At 37.1% G+C, this 18,774-nt stretch overlaps 1 protein-coding gene across 1 annotated transcript in view; it reads left to right on the forward strand.

Moving 5' to 3' along the window:
* clstn2a (calsyntenin 2a) overlaps nt 1–18,774 on the forward strand; it is a 318,427-nt gene that overhangs the window by 222,312 nt on the left and 77,341 nt on the right. The window contains exons 4-5 of the mRNA XM_067452451.1: nt 3,675–3,883; nt 12,880–13,029. Coding sequence (XP_067308552.1) covers nt 3,675–3,883; nt 12,880–13,029 — 359 coding nt within the window. The remainder of the gene's footprint in view (nt 1–3,674; nt 3,884–12,879; nt 13,030–18,774) is intronic.

Here is an 18,774-nt window from a genome sequence, read left to right on the forward strand (position 1 = left end):
TAAAGGTGGTTCCTAAAGGTTGTCAAATTGATGAAAGTGCTGGTTGTACTTCCTTATTGAAGGGTTATGGAGAACTGGTTTTTGATTGTATAGGGAAAAAAATATTATATCACATATGTGTCAAAACTTTACACTTGGATCAGTTGAAAGGAAGAATTGATACTAAATGGAGATCCCAACTTTCTGTATCTGAAGATATTTTTCCATCGTGGAGACTTTTGTATAAGCCTCCTATTTCTAAGAGGTGTGGGGATCTTCAGTGGAGATTGATCCATTGTATATTAGCCACAAATAAGTTTGTCGCAAGGGTGAATGAAAATGTTGCATCAAATTGTCCATTTTGTGATGCCTTGGATACGGTTTTTCATATGTTTTGTGATTGTCCTAGACTTTATCCTATTTTTGTACTGTTGAGAAAAATTATAACAAAATTAGGGTTTCTGTATACTGATAGTTTATTTATATTGGGCTGTTGTTATAAGAGATCTTTAAAAGAACAATGTGTACTTGCTAATTTTGTAATAGGACAAGCTAAATTAGCAATCCTGAAATCTCATCAGGAAAAAAATCTAGGAAGAGATATTTGTATGGTGGCTTTATTTAAATCTTTAGTGGAAGCACGAGTGGTCATAGAGTACACATATTACAAGCACATTGATAATGTTCTTTTTTTTCAATGGAGATGGGGTGTTAAGGAAGCACTGGTTACAGTGAGTGAGTTTGGAAGGTTGGTTTTTAATTGGTAATGTGATTTATTCATTGAGTTTTTTCTTTTTTCTTGCCTTTGGTATATAAGAATACAATTTAATATATTTATTTGATGGTAATGTTAATGGGATTTTAATTAGGTGTTAAATTCTTTTTAAATAATGTAAAATAAAGGTTTTGTAAAAGTCTCTCTCTCTCTCTCTCTCTCTCTCTCTCTCTCTCTCTCTCTCTCTCTCTCTCTCTCTCTCTCTCTCTCTCTCTCTCTCTCTCTCTCTCTCTCTCTCTCTCTCTCTCTCTCTTTATATATATATATATATATATATATATATATATATATATATAATATTTTTTTCTCTCATTTGGTCATGTGATCTTAAAAATGACAGCCTCCAAGAGAAGGTCCACTCCATGTAAGATAAAATACATTTTTAATAGGCTATGTACATTATTGGAGTTTGCATTTAATGTGAAGGGATACATTTCTTTGTATTAAATGTAAAAAAATAAAAAATAAATTTAAAAAAATAAAGTGGGGTTTGTATGTGTGTTTAGGGTGGTTTAATGTATCAGTTTTTACAGCATTTTTGCAGTACTGCGCTATTAGACGTTGCTTTCAAACCTCTTTTTCATGTTTTGTCATGTGCCCTCTGCGCTTCAAATGTTTCTATTTACAACGTGTTTTTAGAAGCGTTCATTGAAGTCAATCTCAATCCGATCTATTTTGCGTGTGAATGCAATAGCTGCTCAACACAGCGGAAAAATAAGATTCATTGTACTATGAAAGGGTTAGTTCACCCTAAAATTAAGTTTCTGTCATTAATCACTCACCCTCATGTCATTCCAAACAAGTGAGACCTTCATTCATCTTCGGAACACAAATTAATATATTTTTGATGAAATCTGAGAGCTCTCTGACCCCTCCAAGACAGCGATTTAATGAACACTTTCAAGGTCCAGAAAGGTAGTATTTTTTTTTAAATGTTCATGTAACTCCAGTGGTTCAACCTTAATTTTTTTGAAGTGATGACAATGCGTTTTGCGTGCAAAAAGCAAACAAAAATAGGCAGCTCCTGTCATGTCCCCACGTGTGCGCCGTGTTGCTCACATGAACAGCTTTCTGGCGTAACGCTCGCTGCACTGTATTTACTATGTCAGCACCGTAGGAGACCCAGAGGTGAAGAAATTGTTGAGACAAAACATTTTCGTTTGTTTTTTTGTGTACAAAATATTCTTGACGCTTCATAAAATTAAGGTTGAACTGCTGGAGTCACATGGACTCTTTTAACAATGTCTTGACTACCTTCCTGGGCCTTAAAAGAGTTCATTAAATTGCTGTCTATGTTTAGAGAGCTCTCGGATTAAATCAAAAAGACCTTCATTTGTGTTCCGAAGATTAACTAAGGTCTTGCGGGTTTGGAACGTCATGAGGGTAAGTATTTATTGACAGAATGATAGCTAACCCTTTAAGACAGTTTTTAAAAATTATTATTATTAGTAGTAGTATTATTATTATAACAGGATTTTTTACTAGAGACGGAGGAATTCAGAGTGTTTGCGCTTTAGAGATTGACAGCCTTATTAATAAGTGAGGGCTCTTCTCTTGCTTTTTGTTAATTACCCATCCACAAAGTGCACTGCAAAATTTCTGGATTGACAAACATATTTAAGAGCACTATTGGAAATGGCAATGATTGACAGTGAAGAGCAATGGATGATAGCCTAGAAATCTAGATGCACCCTAGCGGCAGCAAATGTAATTTGCAGCCAGGGTGTCTAGCAACTCTCCGTTGGCTTGTAAAAGAAAAAACAAACTCTGGTCAGGCCAATCACATCGTGTATATAGTCGGTGGGCGGGCTGAACATAATGACAGCAGAGTTGTGATGGTTCGCCGTGTTACTTGAAAACAAAGAAGCTGGCGAACAGCGGTCTTTCGAATCGGCTTTGGCCGCAGAGAAAAGAACAAAGGCCGGCACTGAAGTCATTCTTCAAAAAGGAAGATGTGTTCTGAGTTTTGCCGACCGGATATCAACTAGCCCCGCTTCACCTTCTTTGTTGCTCTGGTTGGTTGTAGCTTCCCAGACCCAACTTTATCTTGATGTGGGTCTGGCTTGTCAGGCTGAATGAATGAGACAATATGTCCCTATTTATATGTATAATTTATTTTATGTAGTTCCAACAGTTTTGAACATTTCCCCAGTTAAAACTAAACCTACACCCTCAGCCTACGTTTTCAGATATCCTTCTGTTTTTAATTGTGAACTATCTGATTCATTCATAATGAAATGCATTAGTTAGCAGTGATTATATTGAAGGCATATTGCAGGCGTAGCTTCATCTGTGTTTGTGTCGGTGTGCAGAATGCAGTTTGATAAACAGCAGCTTAATGTTTGATGAGTAATTTTATTGTGATGAAACTGCTGGCTGGTAAATCAAGCCATCTATTCTGCCTACTGCACCACACAGTACTCTCGTTCACTTCAACATAAACCTATTGAAAATACTTAAAATTAGATAATATTAAGCAAGGACATATTAATATTTTTCTAACTTGACTATATGGATTTAATACAATGAATATTAAAGTGTATTTATTTGGTCAAGTTTGCAGACCCCCCCCCCCCCCCCCATTTAATATTAGCAAAAACTTCCCTAAATGTATCATTATTATTATTATTGTTATTATTAATGTTATTTCATGTGAAGCACTACTATTTTTGCTTCAAAGTAAATATTTACAATCATTCTGGCCATGTGCGGTCTCAGTACAGTTCTCATAGATTAATTTATCTGTGTCTTTATTAATTTCTCTAACATGCAGAGCTATTCACAATTCCCATGTACAATTCAGAGGTGTTATATTAGTGCGACTCAGCTCTATTAGCACCTTTGCTCTATAAAATGAACATGTATTCTGTTCCTCCCCCTGATTGGTTGTTCTCTGACCCTCCCTCTGGTTCTGTTGCAGGGCGGTGGTTCATATCCAGGTGGATGATGTAAATGAATTCTCCCCAGTGTTCAGGGAGCCAATGTATCGTGCCACTGTAACCGAGGGCAAGATCTATGACAGCATCCTGCAGGTGGAGGCCTGGGATCAGGACTGCTCTCCACAGTACAGCCAAATCTGCAACTATGAGATTGTTACACAGGAGACACCTTATGCTATTGATCGAAATGGTAAGTCTTAGATTGGGAGATGTGTGTGAATGTATTGTACACAGAAAGCATACTATATAAGGGGTATTTTTAAGTTTATCTTGATCGTTAAACCTTTGTGAGTACAGTCTATAGAAAAAAATGCGAACCGGATTGGTGCTTGCAACACGGAGCTGTTACAGTTAATGCCCAGAGTTATATGTTGTAACTCCAACCGTTCACTGATCTGAGACATGTTTTGCTGAGAGATCTGATGAACTCACGAGCAGCTGATACTGAGCACATGCGTGTAACTGAGCGTGCAGCGGTTCTCGGATCAGCAGTACAGAATCCGGAAACCGTTTCTTTCAGACACGTTCGATACTGAGAACCGATAAGCAGAGTCTCTTCATACACACCACACTCTTCCCAACTGGGCTATTTGCCTTTTTTCCCGCTACAACGGAGTTCCCACGGGACTTCAGCGCGAGACTACAGCTAGCCGTCCAAAACACTGTTTAGGTGAATTTAAAAAAATGGCTAAGTGGCTACATGCATCTCGTTGTCATGTAAGGGCCCTGTTCATGTTGGACAGACATTTTAATTGCATTTTGTGTCTGTTAAGAGGCACAAAGACACCCTTTACGTTTATGCCCCCCATAACTGCCGTTTTAGCTGAGTGGGGGCTCTGGGCATTATCTGTAACGGCCGTGTTGCAAGGACCAATCCGGTTCGTTTTTCTTTGTTTTTTCTATAGACTGTACTCATAAAGATATAACGATCAAGATAAACGTAAAAATTCGCCGGAGTTGTCCTTTAAGTAAACCTTTCAAAGGAATCGTATGTAAAAGTCAAAGTCAAAAGTCTCATAGACTGTAAAAAAATATGGACGTAGTATACATAGGTATATTTGTGATACACTGATTGTGTTAAAAATATAGATTTTTTTGTTAATGCTTAGGATATTAAGTAAAGATCGTGTTCCATGAAGATATTTTGTAAATTTCCAACTGTAAATATAAATAAAACATGTAACATTAGTAGTAATATGCATTGCTAATGACTTGATTTGAACAACTTTAAAGGTGATTTTCTAAATATTTACATATATATTTATATAAAACATATAATTACATATAATTATTTATATAAAATTGACACTTATGACTGGTTTTGTGGTCCAGGGGCACAAATATGAAATAAATCAAATGATCAAATAAATGCAGCCCTGGTAAGCAAACAAGACTTCTTTCAAAAAATGAATTAATAAATAATAATAATAATTACAATTTTTAAATGTAGTCTGTAAAGTAGTCTTATGAATTTAAATTTTTCGCAAATAAAAAACAAACAAAAAAACAAACAATATAAACCATATATTTTATAAACAGCACTTCATAAGAGATTTAGACTTGTTTTCAGAATCATAAAAACATATATACTGTAAATGGTCAAAACTGATCTGGCAGCTTCTTTACTTGTGTAGTAAAAAACAAGTAAAAAGACTAATTAAAAGCTCATTAACAAATCATTAAAAAAAATCATTTTGATCAAGTTTGCCCATCATCAACACTGGTTATAACATTATTGCTTTATTTGACTTTATGTCTAAGAATATGCATTATATAATAAACCCATTTTTGTACGTGTATTCACAAGTTATCCCAAAATATTATATGAGTAGCTAAGTATATACTTTACTCCCCAGTTCTGTTGTAACTGGGCTAGCTATTTTCTACCTGTCTTTCTTAGTTTTTTTTTTTTTTTTTAGTACAGGAAAAGTATGAAAGTGATAAAGACATTCAAGTCATTTTCTCACCTCAGTTTCTCTCCTAGGTGAAGGTGATTGAATTAGATTTGTTTTAGCTTTCATTTTCTGTATTTGTCATTCACGAGTGCAGAACTGATGTCTTATTTGGTTACCGTTGAATGCACGAGTGATTTAAACGGCTCATTGGCCAGCTGGACGCTCAGAGCTCCAATCTTTGACACATCCGGGCACATCAGAAACGACTCAAAGATGCAGGGGTGACGTTATCTCACGGATCACAAAGCCACACCGGCGTAGATCAGACACCCGTCTCTCTGCTGTGGCTGTCTGCCTCCTTCTCATGTTCTCTGGTGAGGTGTCAGCTGTCTCAAAGAGCTGCGGTCTCTTTCATGGGCTCGAGTCGAAACTCAGAGCTCCTGTCTCATTCACTTCCTCCTGCCGCCTTGGGCCCTGCCAGCGTCTGTAGTGCGACTGGCATCGACGGGGCTTGGTTAGTGCCAGGCGAGAGCTGAGTGATGCACGGGCCGCCTGAGTGGATTTTGTTCCGAGGGCTTTTGGCTCCATTATTTACTGTGGATCAGAGGGCAGAGTGAGTTATTAAATACAACAGGCCCACTGGCACTGTGTTCTCCGGTCCATAGAGAGCAGGAGGAAGAGCATGGAGAGAATGAAAGAAAATGAGATCAGGAGAAAGAAGGGAGACGTACAGAGGGAAAGATTAATAGTTTGAGTATTGAAACATGCACTAATGAAGTTAGGTAGAAGGGACTGAATGTTGTTGGTATGTGTTGGTGGCGGTAGGAAACATAATGAAACTCGTAGTAATTCACTAAAGATCTGTGAGTTTTCGAAACCCTCGACTGTTTTTGTGCACCCAAGAACTATGAGCGGAAAATATTCCTGTATTTGTTTTTCAACATAGAGACACAAAGAGGCGCAAACATATACTCACTTTTAAATGGAATTCGATGAGAGAAAACGACGTTAGATATGAATAGCAAGCGAAAGACATAAAAAAAAAACAGAAAAAGAGAGAAAGTTGGAGTTAGAGAACTAAGTGTAAAAGAAATATTGGGGTTAGATATACCATCAGCAGCACTAAAACAGCTGGAAGCCATTAAATGAGTGTTCTTTGTACTTTATGCTTTTATTCTGTAAGAACAGAAATTAAAACACACGCTGAGGAGCACGCTTTAAGTTTCAATCACAAGTGTCACCCCTATTCAGACTAAGGCACGCGCCCCCTCGGATTTTGAATACAACTTTCAAATAAAAACTGTCTATGATAATTATGGTGCGTGATTTATTGTAAAGAAAGAAATGTGTGGAACATTGTGGCAGTATTCACTTGTCTAAATGGTCTAAATCAGTCCAGTTTAATTGTATATGCAGCGTATTATTTGCTTTTAACTGAAAATTCTGTCATCTACCCATAGGGTCTTTTTTTCTTTTTTACTACTTCACAAAAGAATATTTTAAAGAATGTTTCAACTGTTTTGTCCATACAATGAAAGTCAATGGGTTTCCAAACAACAATTTAATCCATTGACTTTAATTGTATGGACAAAAGGCACTAAGGAAATATTCATAATGTCATGTTTTTTGTTCCACATACTGACCATTTATGCTGCTCTCTTTTATCTACTTTGTAAATGTGTAATGTATAATGTATCCTACAATTTATTCTGCTCATTCTTATCCAACAAAAGGTATGATGGGGCGGCGTCTACCAAGTTTAGCAGCAATTTTGCATGCTTTATGAAAAAATGCATATTAATTCAATTTAAAAAATGTGGCATTTGAACCTGGCGATGATTGAATGTCAGTTTTCTGCCCGCTTTCTCCACCAAGTAAGGACATCTAATGGTGCCCCCTTCAAAAAAGGTGCATGATGCCCCTGGCTTTTACTGCACCTGCAGACACATAGGCAAGTCTCACATGCTTGCTTGCCCTATTTTTTTCCTCATTTTCTGTTTTCATACTGTTGGTTTTATCTGCGCAGCACAGACAGAGGCCCATTGATAACTCACTGGAGGAGAACTGTTCCTTTTAAACCTCCCCTGCTCTTAATCATGCCACCTGACATTAGCTGCTGTAATCAGCTCTGTCAACTGAACTGGCACACACACACACACACACACACATACACATACACACACACACACATCTGGTTCACTATCTTTGTGGGGACTCTCCATAGACGTAATGGTTTTTATACTGTCAAACCGTATTTTATATCCCCCTACACTGCCCCTACCCCTAAACCTACACAGGAAACATTCTGCATTTTTACTTTCTCTACAAAACTCACCCTGTATGATCTATAAGCCTTTTGAAAAGTGGGGGCCACTGGCTGGTTCCCACTATGAAGCTAATCTCATGTTTTACTATCCTTATTTGGACATTTGGTCCCCACAATGTAATATAAACAAAGACACACACACACACACACACACACACACACACACACACACACACACACACACACACACACACACACACACACACACACACACACACACACACACACACACACACACACACACACTTTATCACTCTGGGAACAGCCTATTCGTTCAGAAATTTCTTTCTGTGTCTTACCCTCTCGCTTGAGGGTGTCAATGATGGCCTTCTGGACAGGGTCGGGTCGGCAGTCTTACCCATGATTGTGGTTTTGAGTAATGAACCAGGCTGGAAGTTTTTAAAAGCCTCAGGAATTTTTTGCAGGTGTTTAGAGTTAATTATTTGATTCAGATGATTTTCATGAGTTGTATGCCAAAATCATCAGTAATAAAACACCTGAAATATTTCAGTTGGTGTGCAATGAATCTAAAATATATGAAAGTTTAATTTGTATCATTACATTATGGAAAATAATGAACTTTTATCACATATGCTAATTTTTTTAGAAGGACCTGTATATTACATTGTGGCTACCCGAGGCGGTCAGTAGTGGAGTATTTTTACTTTCTAAGTAAATTTTTAAGTATATACTTTTTCAGTGTTTTCTTAAGAAAACTTTTACTAACACTGCATTTCAAAGCATAATATATAATGTCATACTTTTTACTGCACTACATTTTATAAATAAAAGTTGTTGTTTTCTTACCTTTAATAATTAATTAAATTAAAAATTAAAAAAATAGTACTTTATTACTTGTACCCATATTATTATAAATAACGTTTTATGTTTTGGAATGTTGTGACGTGAAAGTTTTCAAAAGAAGAACACTGATAAAGTACATAGACATGAGAATCAAAATTACTTGTAAAGTAAAAATACTTCAATACTGTCTGCCTCTGGGGACATGTAATACAATGTCCCCACAATGTAATATAAACAAGTACACACACACACACACACACACACACACACACACACACACACACACACACACACACACACACACACACACACACACACACACACACGCACACACCTCCTTCTTCCTCCCACATACTTGTGTTTGTTAAAGTAAGGCTTTGAGGGGTTTTCAAGACTTCACACTTTAGCTTTGTGGCTCTGAGGACTGGTGCAGACTTGGTCTGGGAGCCCAGAGCGACTGACCTCTATTCCTCATTGCTGTCTCCTTGACAGCACGGCTGGTCTCATTGAAATGCAGCCAGCAGGTAAAAATAACCACAGGCCCACGGACGTGTGAGAGCATCAAATCACTAGCTGCTAGTTCAGCCTCATCTGAACTCTGTCACCATGGAGTGCATTCAGACTCGTCGTCATACACCAAACAGCAACCCGTCAGCTGCCTATAGCAACTGTGGGAGCTAAATATTAAATTATACTCATCATTCCTGTGACAAAAAGCACTCTTTGCTCAAATGACAGGAACCAGGTGGAGGATCCATGTCATTATGGTTCTTTAGCCCGGAGTTCTGCAAGTGTACAGTCTGTGGTTTGCCGACCTTTTTTTGACCAACTATAGGTCTGTCACCTCTTTGGCTGTTAACCAAAAATAATACGCATCACTAAAAAAAAAAAAAAAAAAAGCTTTTAGAGCACGGTCTGGCTTTCCGCCAGAGGTTAGAAAGTCAGAATGTACCTTTAGCTCTTAGCTGATAAAGAATGACTCATACAACAATGTCAGATCTATACATTGTGTCTGTACAGAGGTCCAGGTTAGTAATGATTGATTATGTGTCATATGTCTTGATTGAATGAAACTGCATCTTAAGCCACGTTTCCACCACAGGAACTTTACCCAGGAACTTTGTGGTGGTACTCTGTGTGAAACCAGGGTCTAAATGGAGTTCCGGGTAAATATTTCCCCCTCTAAACGGCCCTGCTCGCGAGGTAGTACTTTTTCAAAGTTCAGGAACTTTTCGAGGGCGGGACTTGGGTGCTGAACATGCTGATTGGTTTAGCATTTTATTTCAACCGGCATTTTTAAAAGTCTTTTTGCGAGGTTTGTTTTGCGTTCAGTAAATATCAGTCTTGCTCTCTGTCTGATGGCGCATGTTCGTCTCAGCCATCTGATAATAATATAAATTTTACATAATATATATACATAATTTACATTTTAAATCTAGCTTTACAAGCTTTCTGAATATGCTAGTGCTCTTTTCTGTTGTTGTTAATTACCTCTTTAGTAAACCTATACATAACCAGCAAAGCAGCACAGCTTGAATCTCTTCCATACTCCTTATTCATTTTTTTACAGTCTATTTTTCACCATGTAAATTACCTGACCGATTACTTTTAAGTGTGCGTCCTTACATGACGTGACAGCGTGCATGTTGACAAGAGAGGAAAGTTAATTTTTCTGATGGGTAATCTTTTTATTTCGTAAGTTATGAAGATAATGTTGGAATAATGACACAGTGTATATTGCCCCAAGCAGTTTTTACTTTAACTACGCCTGACAGAAGAATTATTTTTTTTCTGAGATGATTATTACACAAATAAATAGTTTATATAATACTGTATTAATCCTGGTGGCCGTTAAGAGTTGCTATGGCTACAGTTAACACATTCAGCTGCTGGAGAAAACAGCGTTGACATTTTTGATGCGGCAGACAAACTGCATGTCACAAAATGATTGTGATTGAAAGTCATCACATGTAAAGACCAGATCAGTTTAGATAATGTCTCGTGTAAATAGTCCACTAAATCTTTCAATCGGAATGACAAAAAAAGTGTGCTTGTAGTGTCACGCAAAAATGATTACTGTCCGTCACTGACTTAGACGAGCAGTCGCGCGCAGTCCTACATCACCGGACTAATTTGCCAAAGCTTCACGGAACTTTAGATCGCGGTGGAAACGCAGACAAGTGCAGGTTTGGGGGGAGAAAAATTCCTGTAAAAAAAGTTCCTGGTACAAATTGTTCCGGGTAATTTTGGTGGAAACGGGGCTTTACATAGCAGAAGAAGAACCAGTTTCCAGTAGGCATATATATAACATGTTTGTTGTTTACTGTTCAGAAGCTCTGTGCGTGTCTTTCTTACTAAACGCTTAATTTGAAATGTAAAGCGTTAATTGAAAGATTTCAAGCTGATCAAGTGCTTTTCTTAACCAGAAAAGTGACAATGAAAACATTTGTAATGTTATAAAAGATTTCTGTTTCAAGTGAATTGTTCTTTTGAACTTTGTATACTTGAAGAAAAAAAACTGAAAAAAGAAACAGTTTCTTTTTTCAGAAAGTTTACACAGTTTAACTGTTTACACAGTTTAACTGTTTACACAGTTTTTGTAAACAGTTTCTACAAACAAATATTGTTGATAATAATGAATGTTTATTGAGCAATCAAATGATATCTGAAGAAACAAGTGCCTCTGAAGATTGGCTATAAATTGTAGCATGTTATTTTTTTTCAGCAAAATTGGCTTAGATCATCTTCAGACTATGCTGGCAAAAAGTAATCAAAAGAATTTTTTTTTTTCGATAAACCAAACAGTTCTTGAATAACAAGCAAACAGATTTAACAAAGAACACGTCAAAATGGATGGGAGGCTATTATACATGTCATCACAAGCATGACCTGAGGCAACATGCAGTGTTTTGGCACAGTGCCACCTACTGGTCTGGAGACATGAACATTTTTTCTTATAACTTCTGAATGGTTTTCACAAAATTCACGAAACTTTTATTCAGTGCCGCATACCAAGTCAAATGACACCCAATTTTCCCATACCAGCCATTTTGGGTGTCCACCCATTTGAATGCTGTATTTTACAAACACATTAGTGTATCGCTACAAACTCAGCATAGGTCATTGGGACCATGCTCTGAAGGTACTCACAAAGAAAAAAAATACTGTGTAATGAAATAGAAAAAAGAAAAAAAATCGAATAGCGTTTGATTAATTTTGCCTAATTTAATGAGACAAGTCTTGATACCGGTAGATTACTTGAGTTATACAGAGAACAACATTAGCAATTATGTTATATGTGGTCAAAATTTTTGTACGCCATTTGCAGTTTCGTGGAAACCCTACTCTTTTGCACTTCTCCTAGACCATTGATTAGATCTTTACCTAAATTGACTCTGACCATGATCATCTTCAGACCATGCAGGCGAAATGTATTAAACGATTTTTGGTTGACCAAATCATTATTTAAAAGTGCCAACTAATGATTAACAGTGATACGCAATTAAATAATTGTACTGCTTGCAGGTATATTTTTTAAATTGCAATAATATTTTAACAACCTTACTTTTTTAATGTATTTTTGAACCTTGGTAAGCATAAGAGACTTAAAATGTAAACACATTTGTAGTCATTTGAATACAATTTTGAATTACACCAGAAGTACAAATCCCATTTGTTTTCTCCATAGAAAAATGGAAGGTGGTTACTGTCGAGCCCTATGTTCGGAGTAAATATATATTCAAAGTATAAAGTGAAAAATTGTATATCCCACTTAAATAATTGTATTTGCCATGAAAGCAGATAATAAACCATTATAAAGCCTTGTGAAATGCAACATATGGAGATTAGATGTAATTCTCTTTATTCTAATTAGCAGCACTGGAAACCATCTTGCAGATATAATCCATAATTGCTGAAACAGGGAGACTTTAGACTATTGAAATAACTTTTGAGAATGAAAACATTTGTCCAGGGTCATTGTATGAGAGCTTAATTATTGTTTGAAATCATATGTTGATGTAGTATCTCAGTCTGGCAGTTTCTTAAGTTTTACTTTAATGTGGCCACTTAAATTTAGCAGTTTCTCTCACATATTATGTGTTTGTTTTTCTCTTCTTTTATATATATATATATATATTTTTTTTTTCTCTCTCTCTCCAGGCAACATCAGGAACACGGAGCGCCTGAGCTATGACAAACAGCAGCACTACAAAATCATGGTGACTGCTTACGACTGTGGCCAGAAGAGGGCGATGGAGAGCGTTCCGGTTCACATTGACGTCAAACCAGTGTGCAAGCCTGGCTGGCAAGGTCAGTAGATACTACTAAACAAACACTGTTACCTCACCTTTCACTGTTGTCCTATTCCTTATGCAATTCAAATTAGTTGCGTATCCTGATCATTTTTTTTCATGAACAGCTAATATTCATTATAGTATTTTAGATTTAGAGCAGGCATTTGGCTCAAACCGTTCTGTGATTCCATTTGTCATGTGGCAGTTGACTAACTACCCTTGAGATGAATGGGAATGCAAGCAAATAGCGTTTTCCAGGTATTACTGGCTTTCTTTAGGTCTTTCAAGGACACATAAGTAACGTCTTTGTCTTTTGTCACATCTCAAATACCCTTTAGTAATAGTTTTCAATATGTTGAAGGTCTTAAGGAGTTATTTTGGAGTCACATTTTGAAGAATGTTCCAACTGTCCAGACAATAAAAGTCAATGGGGTCCTAAACAATTGTATTTAAAAAAACGTTATGAATTCTTGATAGCAGTGATTACAGAATTAAAGTTGTGAGTGATCTATCCTTTTAAAAGGGTATAGTTCCCCCCAAAATTTAAATCTTGTCATAATTTAGTCACGCTCATGTTCCAAACCTGTATACATTTGCATGTTCCAAACCTGTATACATGTTCCAAACCCGTATACATTTGCATGTTCCAAACCTGTATACATGTTCCAAACCCCTATACATTTGCATGTTCCAAACCTGTATGCATGTTCCAAACCTGTATACATTTGCATGTTCGAAACCTGTATGCATGTTCCAAACCTGTATACATTTGCATATTCCAAACCTGTATACATGTTCCAAACCTGTATACATTTGCATGTTCCAAACCTGTATCTGGGAAGGAGGATATTTGGAAGAATGTTTGTAACCAAGCAGATTTTGAGAGTCATTGACTAGATGTAAAAAAAAATACAATGGTATTCAATGCATGCTGAGAGCTGCTTGTGTTCTGGAGAAGAAAGAAATTTATACAGGTTTGGAACAACTGAAGGGTAAATAAATTGTGACTATTTCATTTTTGGAGTGAACTATCCCTTTAAGTCACAATACAATTGACTTAAGAATTATCTGGAGAGTTGCCCTGATTTGTGAAAAAGATCTGGTAGAAATCATGTTGATGGATGCGGTTATTAACATTACTGTAGTATGAAGCAGAGTAGGACAGAGTGTTGAGGAGCTGAACAACGCCACTGGAGCAATTTGTTAGGAACGAAACACACACCTCGCGAGCATCGGGATTTTTATCATGCCTCAGTCGCCGGCACCATTTCTGCTTTCCGGTCATGAGTATGAGGCAACGCAGCTCTGATTATCATATGATACATTTGAGTTTGTTGAAATTATGTTATGACGTTACTCTATGCGTTCGCCTCGGCGGTCTGCTATGACACTTTTTGCACACTGCAGTAAACCCGGAAACCGAGGATAACTCAGATATGGTGAAATTGACAGGCAACTCCCTTACAAGTCCCGGTTTATTGGTTAAAATAGAAATTTCAAATGATTTACAAATAGTTCAAAATGTGGGATATTGTAAGTACTCAATTGAACAAAATATATAACACTGGCCTAGTGATTTTTGGATATTTTACTGAAAATGTTACTTAGTGCACATTTAATAGAACGATTTGTTCACACTACTTCTCTTGTGAACTTGCTAAAAATAATTAAGGTGGATGTTAAGATTTTCAGGGAATAATGACTTAATTTACTGACTCGAGATTCTATATTTGCCTTATATCCTCCCTAATCCTCAATCCACAAAAAGGTCAGTATTGTGACTCTGCGGAGTCGTCTGTTCTCAGCGACCTCTGTGATCCCTTGTTCTGTTCTCCTCTCATCTGTGGCATACACTGTTAGTGGTCTTAACTAGACAGATCGATATCCCTGGACTTCTTCCCACAGGTACTGCATGGCAGCTTCAGCCTACAGTTTGTCCGCACACACTCACACTGACCTCTCGGAAAGAACCCAGTATTGCTTTAATATTTTTATGCCTACACTACAAAGATAATACATTTTGCATATGCTGTGATAATGGATTTGTTCTAAACAGTCAGTGGGCTGAGCTTTCAACATCATTAAATTGGAGAAAAAGACGAGGCGGCTTTTTTCTCTGTTTACCTTCTTTCACACATCGATTGAAGCATGGAAAATATCTGCAGATGAATTCAATTCACAGGCTTCAGTTGAGCCATTAAGAAGCGGATGTCAGGGGCTGGAGAGACAGACGCCTAATCACTGTCATCTAAAAGTGTGTTTAGAGCGTGAAAAGAGGGTGAAAAAAAGAATTCTTTCTCTCTGCTGCAAGAAAGAGTTAGTCACACCTAAGTCCTTTTGATAAAAGAAAAATTTAACTAATTCAGTCCAGAAAATGTTGTCATTACTTCTCAATCTCATGCCATTCCAAACCTGTATGACTATTTGTATTCTACTGAACACAAAAGCAACTTGCCCTATGTACTGTGTGCGTGCGTGTGTGTGCGTGCGTGCGTGCGTGCGTGTGTTTATGTAAATGTATTTAAATGTACTAATTTATTCATTATTTATCATTGTATAGAAAAAAGCAGCATGATCATTCATAGTTTCCCTTTTTGTTTAATCACATGAAAATCAGGGTTTGAGGGTGATCCTAATGATCCTAATTTTAGATAGTCAAAAAAAAAATGTGAACTGTCCCTTTAAGACACAGATCGTCTCTTACAAAATAATGTTTTTAAATTGGAGACAATTTTGCCATTCAAACTTTAAGCCCAGGTGTTGTCACACATCTCTTTGCGTTTTCCTTTCCTCACACTTGTCAAAGTGAGGAACAGTATCCTGATTGAACCAATTAGAGGGAGTGTGTTTGTTACTTGTTTGTAAAGAGAATTTGGTGCAGGTGACATGGATTTAGATGAGTTATTACCTGGTGAGAGGAACAGCTTTCTATGCCAAGAAGAGACTTATTCCATGAAAGGGCAGCTTCCAGTCTAAGCAAGCCAAAATGTCAGACTTGAGCGTATTAGCCACAAATCTTGTAAATCCTCAACCTTTTTGCAATGCAGTTTTCATGTTGGGATTTTGGCAGTGATACAGTTCACCAAGCGTATCTGTTTGATTCAGGGTAATTCGTTTTTTCTCATGCACAAAACCACAGTTTGTGCATGAGTCAAGTTTGTGTTCACAAGAACTTTCAAATAACTTCTGTCATACCTACTCACTTTTTAGAGTCAGAAATGCTTTATTGGTTATTCACTGTTATATGGAGCCCCTCACATGACCTGCAGAAAAAAATAGTAGGCTAAATAGTGCATGCAATTTACTAATTCATTCCCTCAATTAGCTAAATTGTGTGCACAATAGGGAACCAATTGTTAAATATTGTGGACAGTTAAGCAAGTCAAGGGAAAGAAGTTGTAAATTGTGCACATAATTATGTTTTTTGTTCTTGCACATGAGTACATTTACAATATTGATGTTTTTTTTTGTGTGTGTGTGTGTGTGTGTGTGTGTGTGTGTGTGTGTGTGTGTGTGTGTGTGTGTGTGTGTGTGTGTGTGTGTGTGTGTGTGTGTGTGTGTGTGTGTGTGTGTGTGTGTGTGTGTGTTTTTTCTAAGTAGCTATAGAATGTATAAAAATAATCAGAATTATGTAGACTAATTGAGAGAAGTACTTCCTACAATGTACATAGTATTATTTTAGGTTATCTAATGAAAACAAAGGAAAGCTAAACCATAATTTTAAATCTATAATAATAATAATAGGTTTTCCAAAAAAGTATTATTTGCTCATAATGATACAAGAACTTGGCTGGAGCTGACTCTGGACTATTTAGAATTTCGCTGTTTGTAACCTTCCTTTGAAGAGACTGGCAGATCAGTGCACTGCAACATTTCCCTCAGATACTGTAAATGTTTAACCCAGTTGGCGTGTGTCACTGTGATTGTGCATTGTTACATTATATTCCAAAAATATTCTCTGAGAACGATATTTGCTGATAAACAAACCCGATTCCGAAAAAGTTACACTGTACAAATTGTAAATAAAAACAGAATGCAATGTGGAAGTTTCACATTTCAATATTTTCTTTAGAATACAACATAGATTACATATCAAATGTTTAAACTGAGAAAATGTATGATTTTAAGAGAAAAAATAAGTTGATTTTAAATCTCACAGGATTAACACATCTCAAAAAGTTGGGACAAGGCCATGTTATACAACTGTGTGGGATACCCATCACCCCTTGTTAGAAGAGTCTGCAGACATCTGGGGACTGAGGAGACAAGTTGCTCAATAGGAATGTTGTCCCATTCTTGTCTAATACAGGCTTCTATAGTTGTTCAACTGTCTTAGGTCTTCTTTATCGCATCTTCCTCTTTATGAAGCGCCAAATGTTTTCTATGGGTAGAAGATCTGGACTGCAGGCTGGCCATTTCAGTACCCGGATCCTTTTTCTGCGCAGCCATGATGCTGTAATTGATGCAGTATGTGGTCTGGCATTGTCATGTTGGAAAATGCATGGTCTTCCCTGAAAGAGATGACGTCTGGATGGGAGCATATGCTGTTCTAGAACTTTACCTGTGTAAATGCATTTATAATTTCATTATAGCATTTGTTTCAGCAGACAATTTTTTCAAGCAATATAAAATAACTATACCATAGTCTACAATAGCCTATTACAGAATTATGACAAACACTAAAGTGCCTATATATATAACATGCAGAGGAAATTAATTAAAAATTCTGTATTTTTTTATTATATTTAACTGTTTATTGTTTTATTATTATTTTTTTATTTATTTACTTATAACACCATGTTAAAACTGTAGTTTTTAAAATAGTAATGCTCAAAGCATTGTTTCCCGCAATTTTAATACCTGTGTAAATGCATTTATGCTGCTTCAGAGAAGCATTAAACAAGTGTAGTCTGTGTAAATGCAAATTTTTGTGATTTTATGCCACTTCAGATTTGCCCTGCGTCTCAATCAGCTCCCTAGTTCACTAGTCAGGGCACTGATCAGGACATAAGTCAATGGGCTGACTCTCTGATCAGTGCCCTGACAACTGAACTAGGGAGCTGATTGAGACGCACCCTTGGTTTCTATGCCACGTATGCTGTGTAAAGATGCCTGTAGTGCAGTAGAACACGTCTTCTCAAATTAAAGTAGTTTGATTGGCATGGTAAAAATCTTTTCCAAAGCATTCTTCTCTTTTTCTCTCTCCTCAAGCACTCCTCATTTGTCCCAGGGTCACTACTGTTTCTCAGGTTCAGGTATCATCTAAAGCATGATAAGGTCTTAAGATGTGTTGACAGTCGCTGGCAAGCTCCTACGCCCAGAGAATAAGCAGCCATTGGCTGAGAGATTGCATGGCTTGTGTTTGTCAGTGTGATTCATAAGAAGTGAGGTGTAAGTGAGGACTGAGTGACGATCACGACAGGCACCGCAGAGGTGAAGGGCTAGGATTTCTGGTTGTAGCGCTTCCCGCTTGCATAAGCGTGTAATTGGGAAGCCTCTCTTTGTCTCTGGTCAAATCCCATCTGTCAACACTGATCTCTCCATCTCTCCGTCCAGCAGCCCATCTTGTTGAGCCATCCACTGAGAGTGACAGATCTCTCATTGAGTTCAGAAGCCGTTGAAAACTGGCACTGCCAATCAGGTCCTTTTACTCACAGTGTACATGACGTTTACTGAGGAGAATTTTATTTTTAATGGCTGGATCTGATTTTATCCATTAGGAATACAGGCTGAATGTGAGTAAAGTAATGACTAAATTGGT

The sequence above is a fragment of the Pseudorasbora parva genome, chromosome 9 (assembly GCF_024679245.1).
Source record: "Pseudorasbora parva isolate DD20220531a chromosome 9, ASM2467924v1, whole genome shotgun sequence".
Classification (NCBI taxonomy): Eukaryota; Metazoa; Chordata; class Actinopteri; order Cypriniformes; family Gobionidae; genus Pseudorasbora; species Pseudorasbora parva.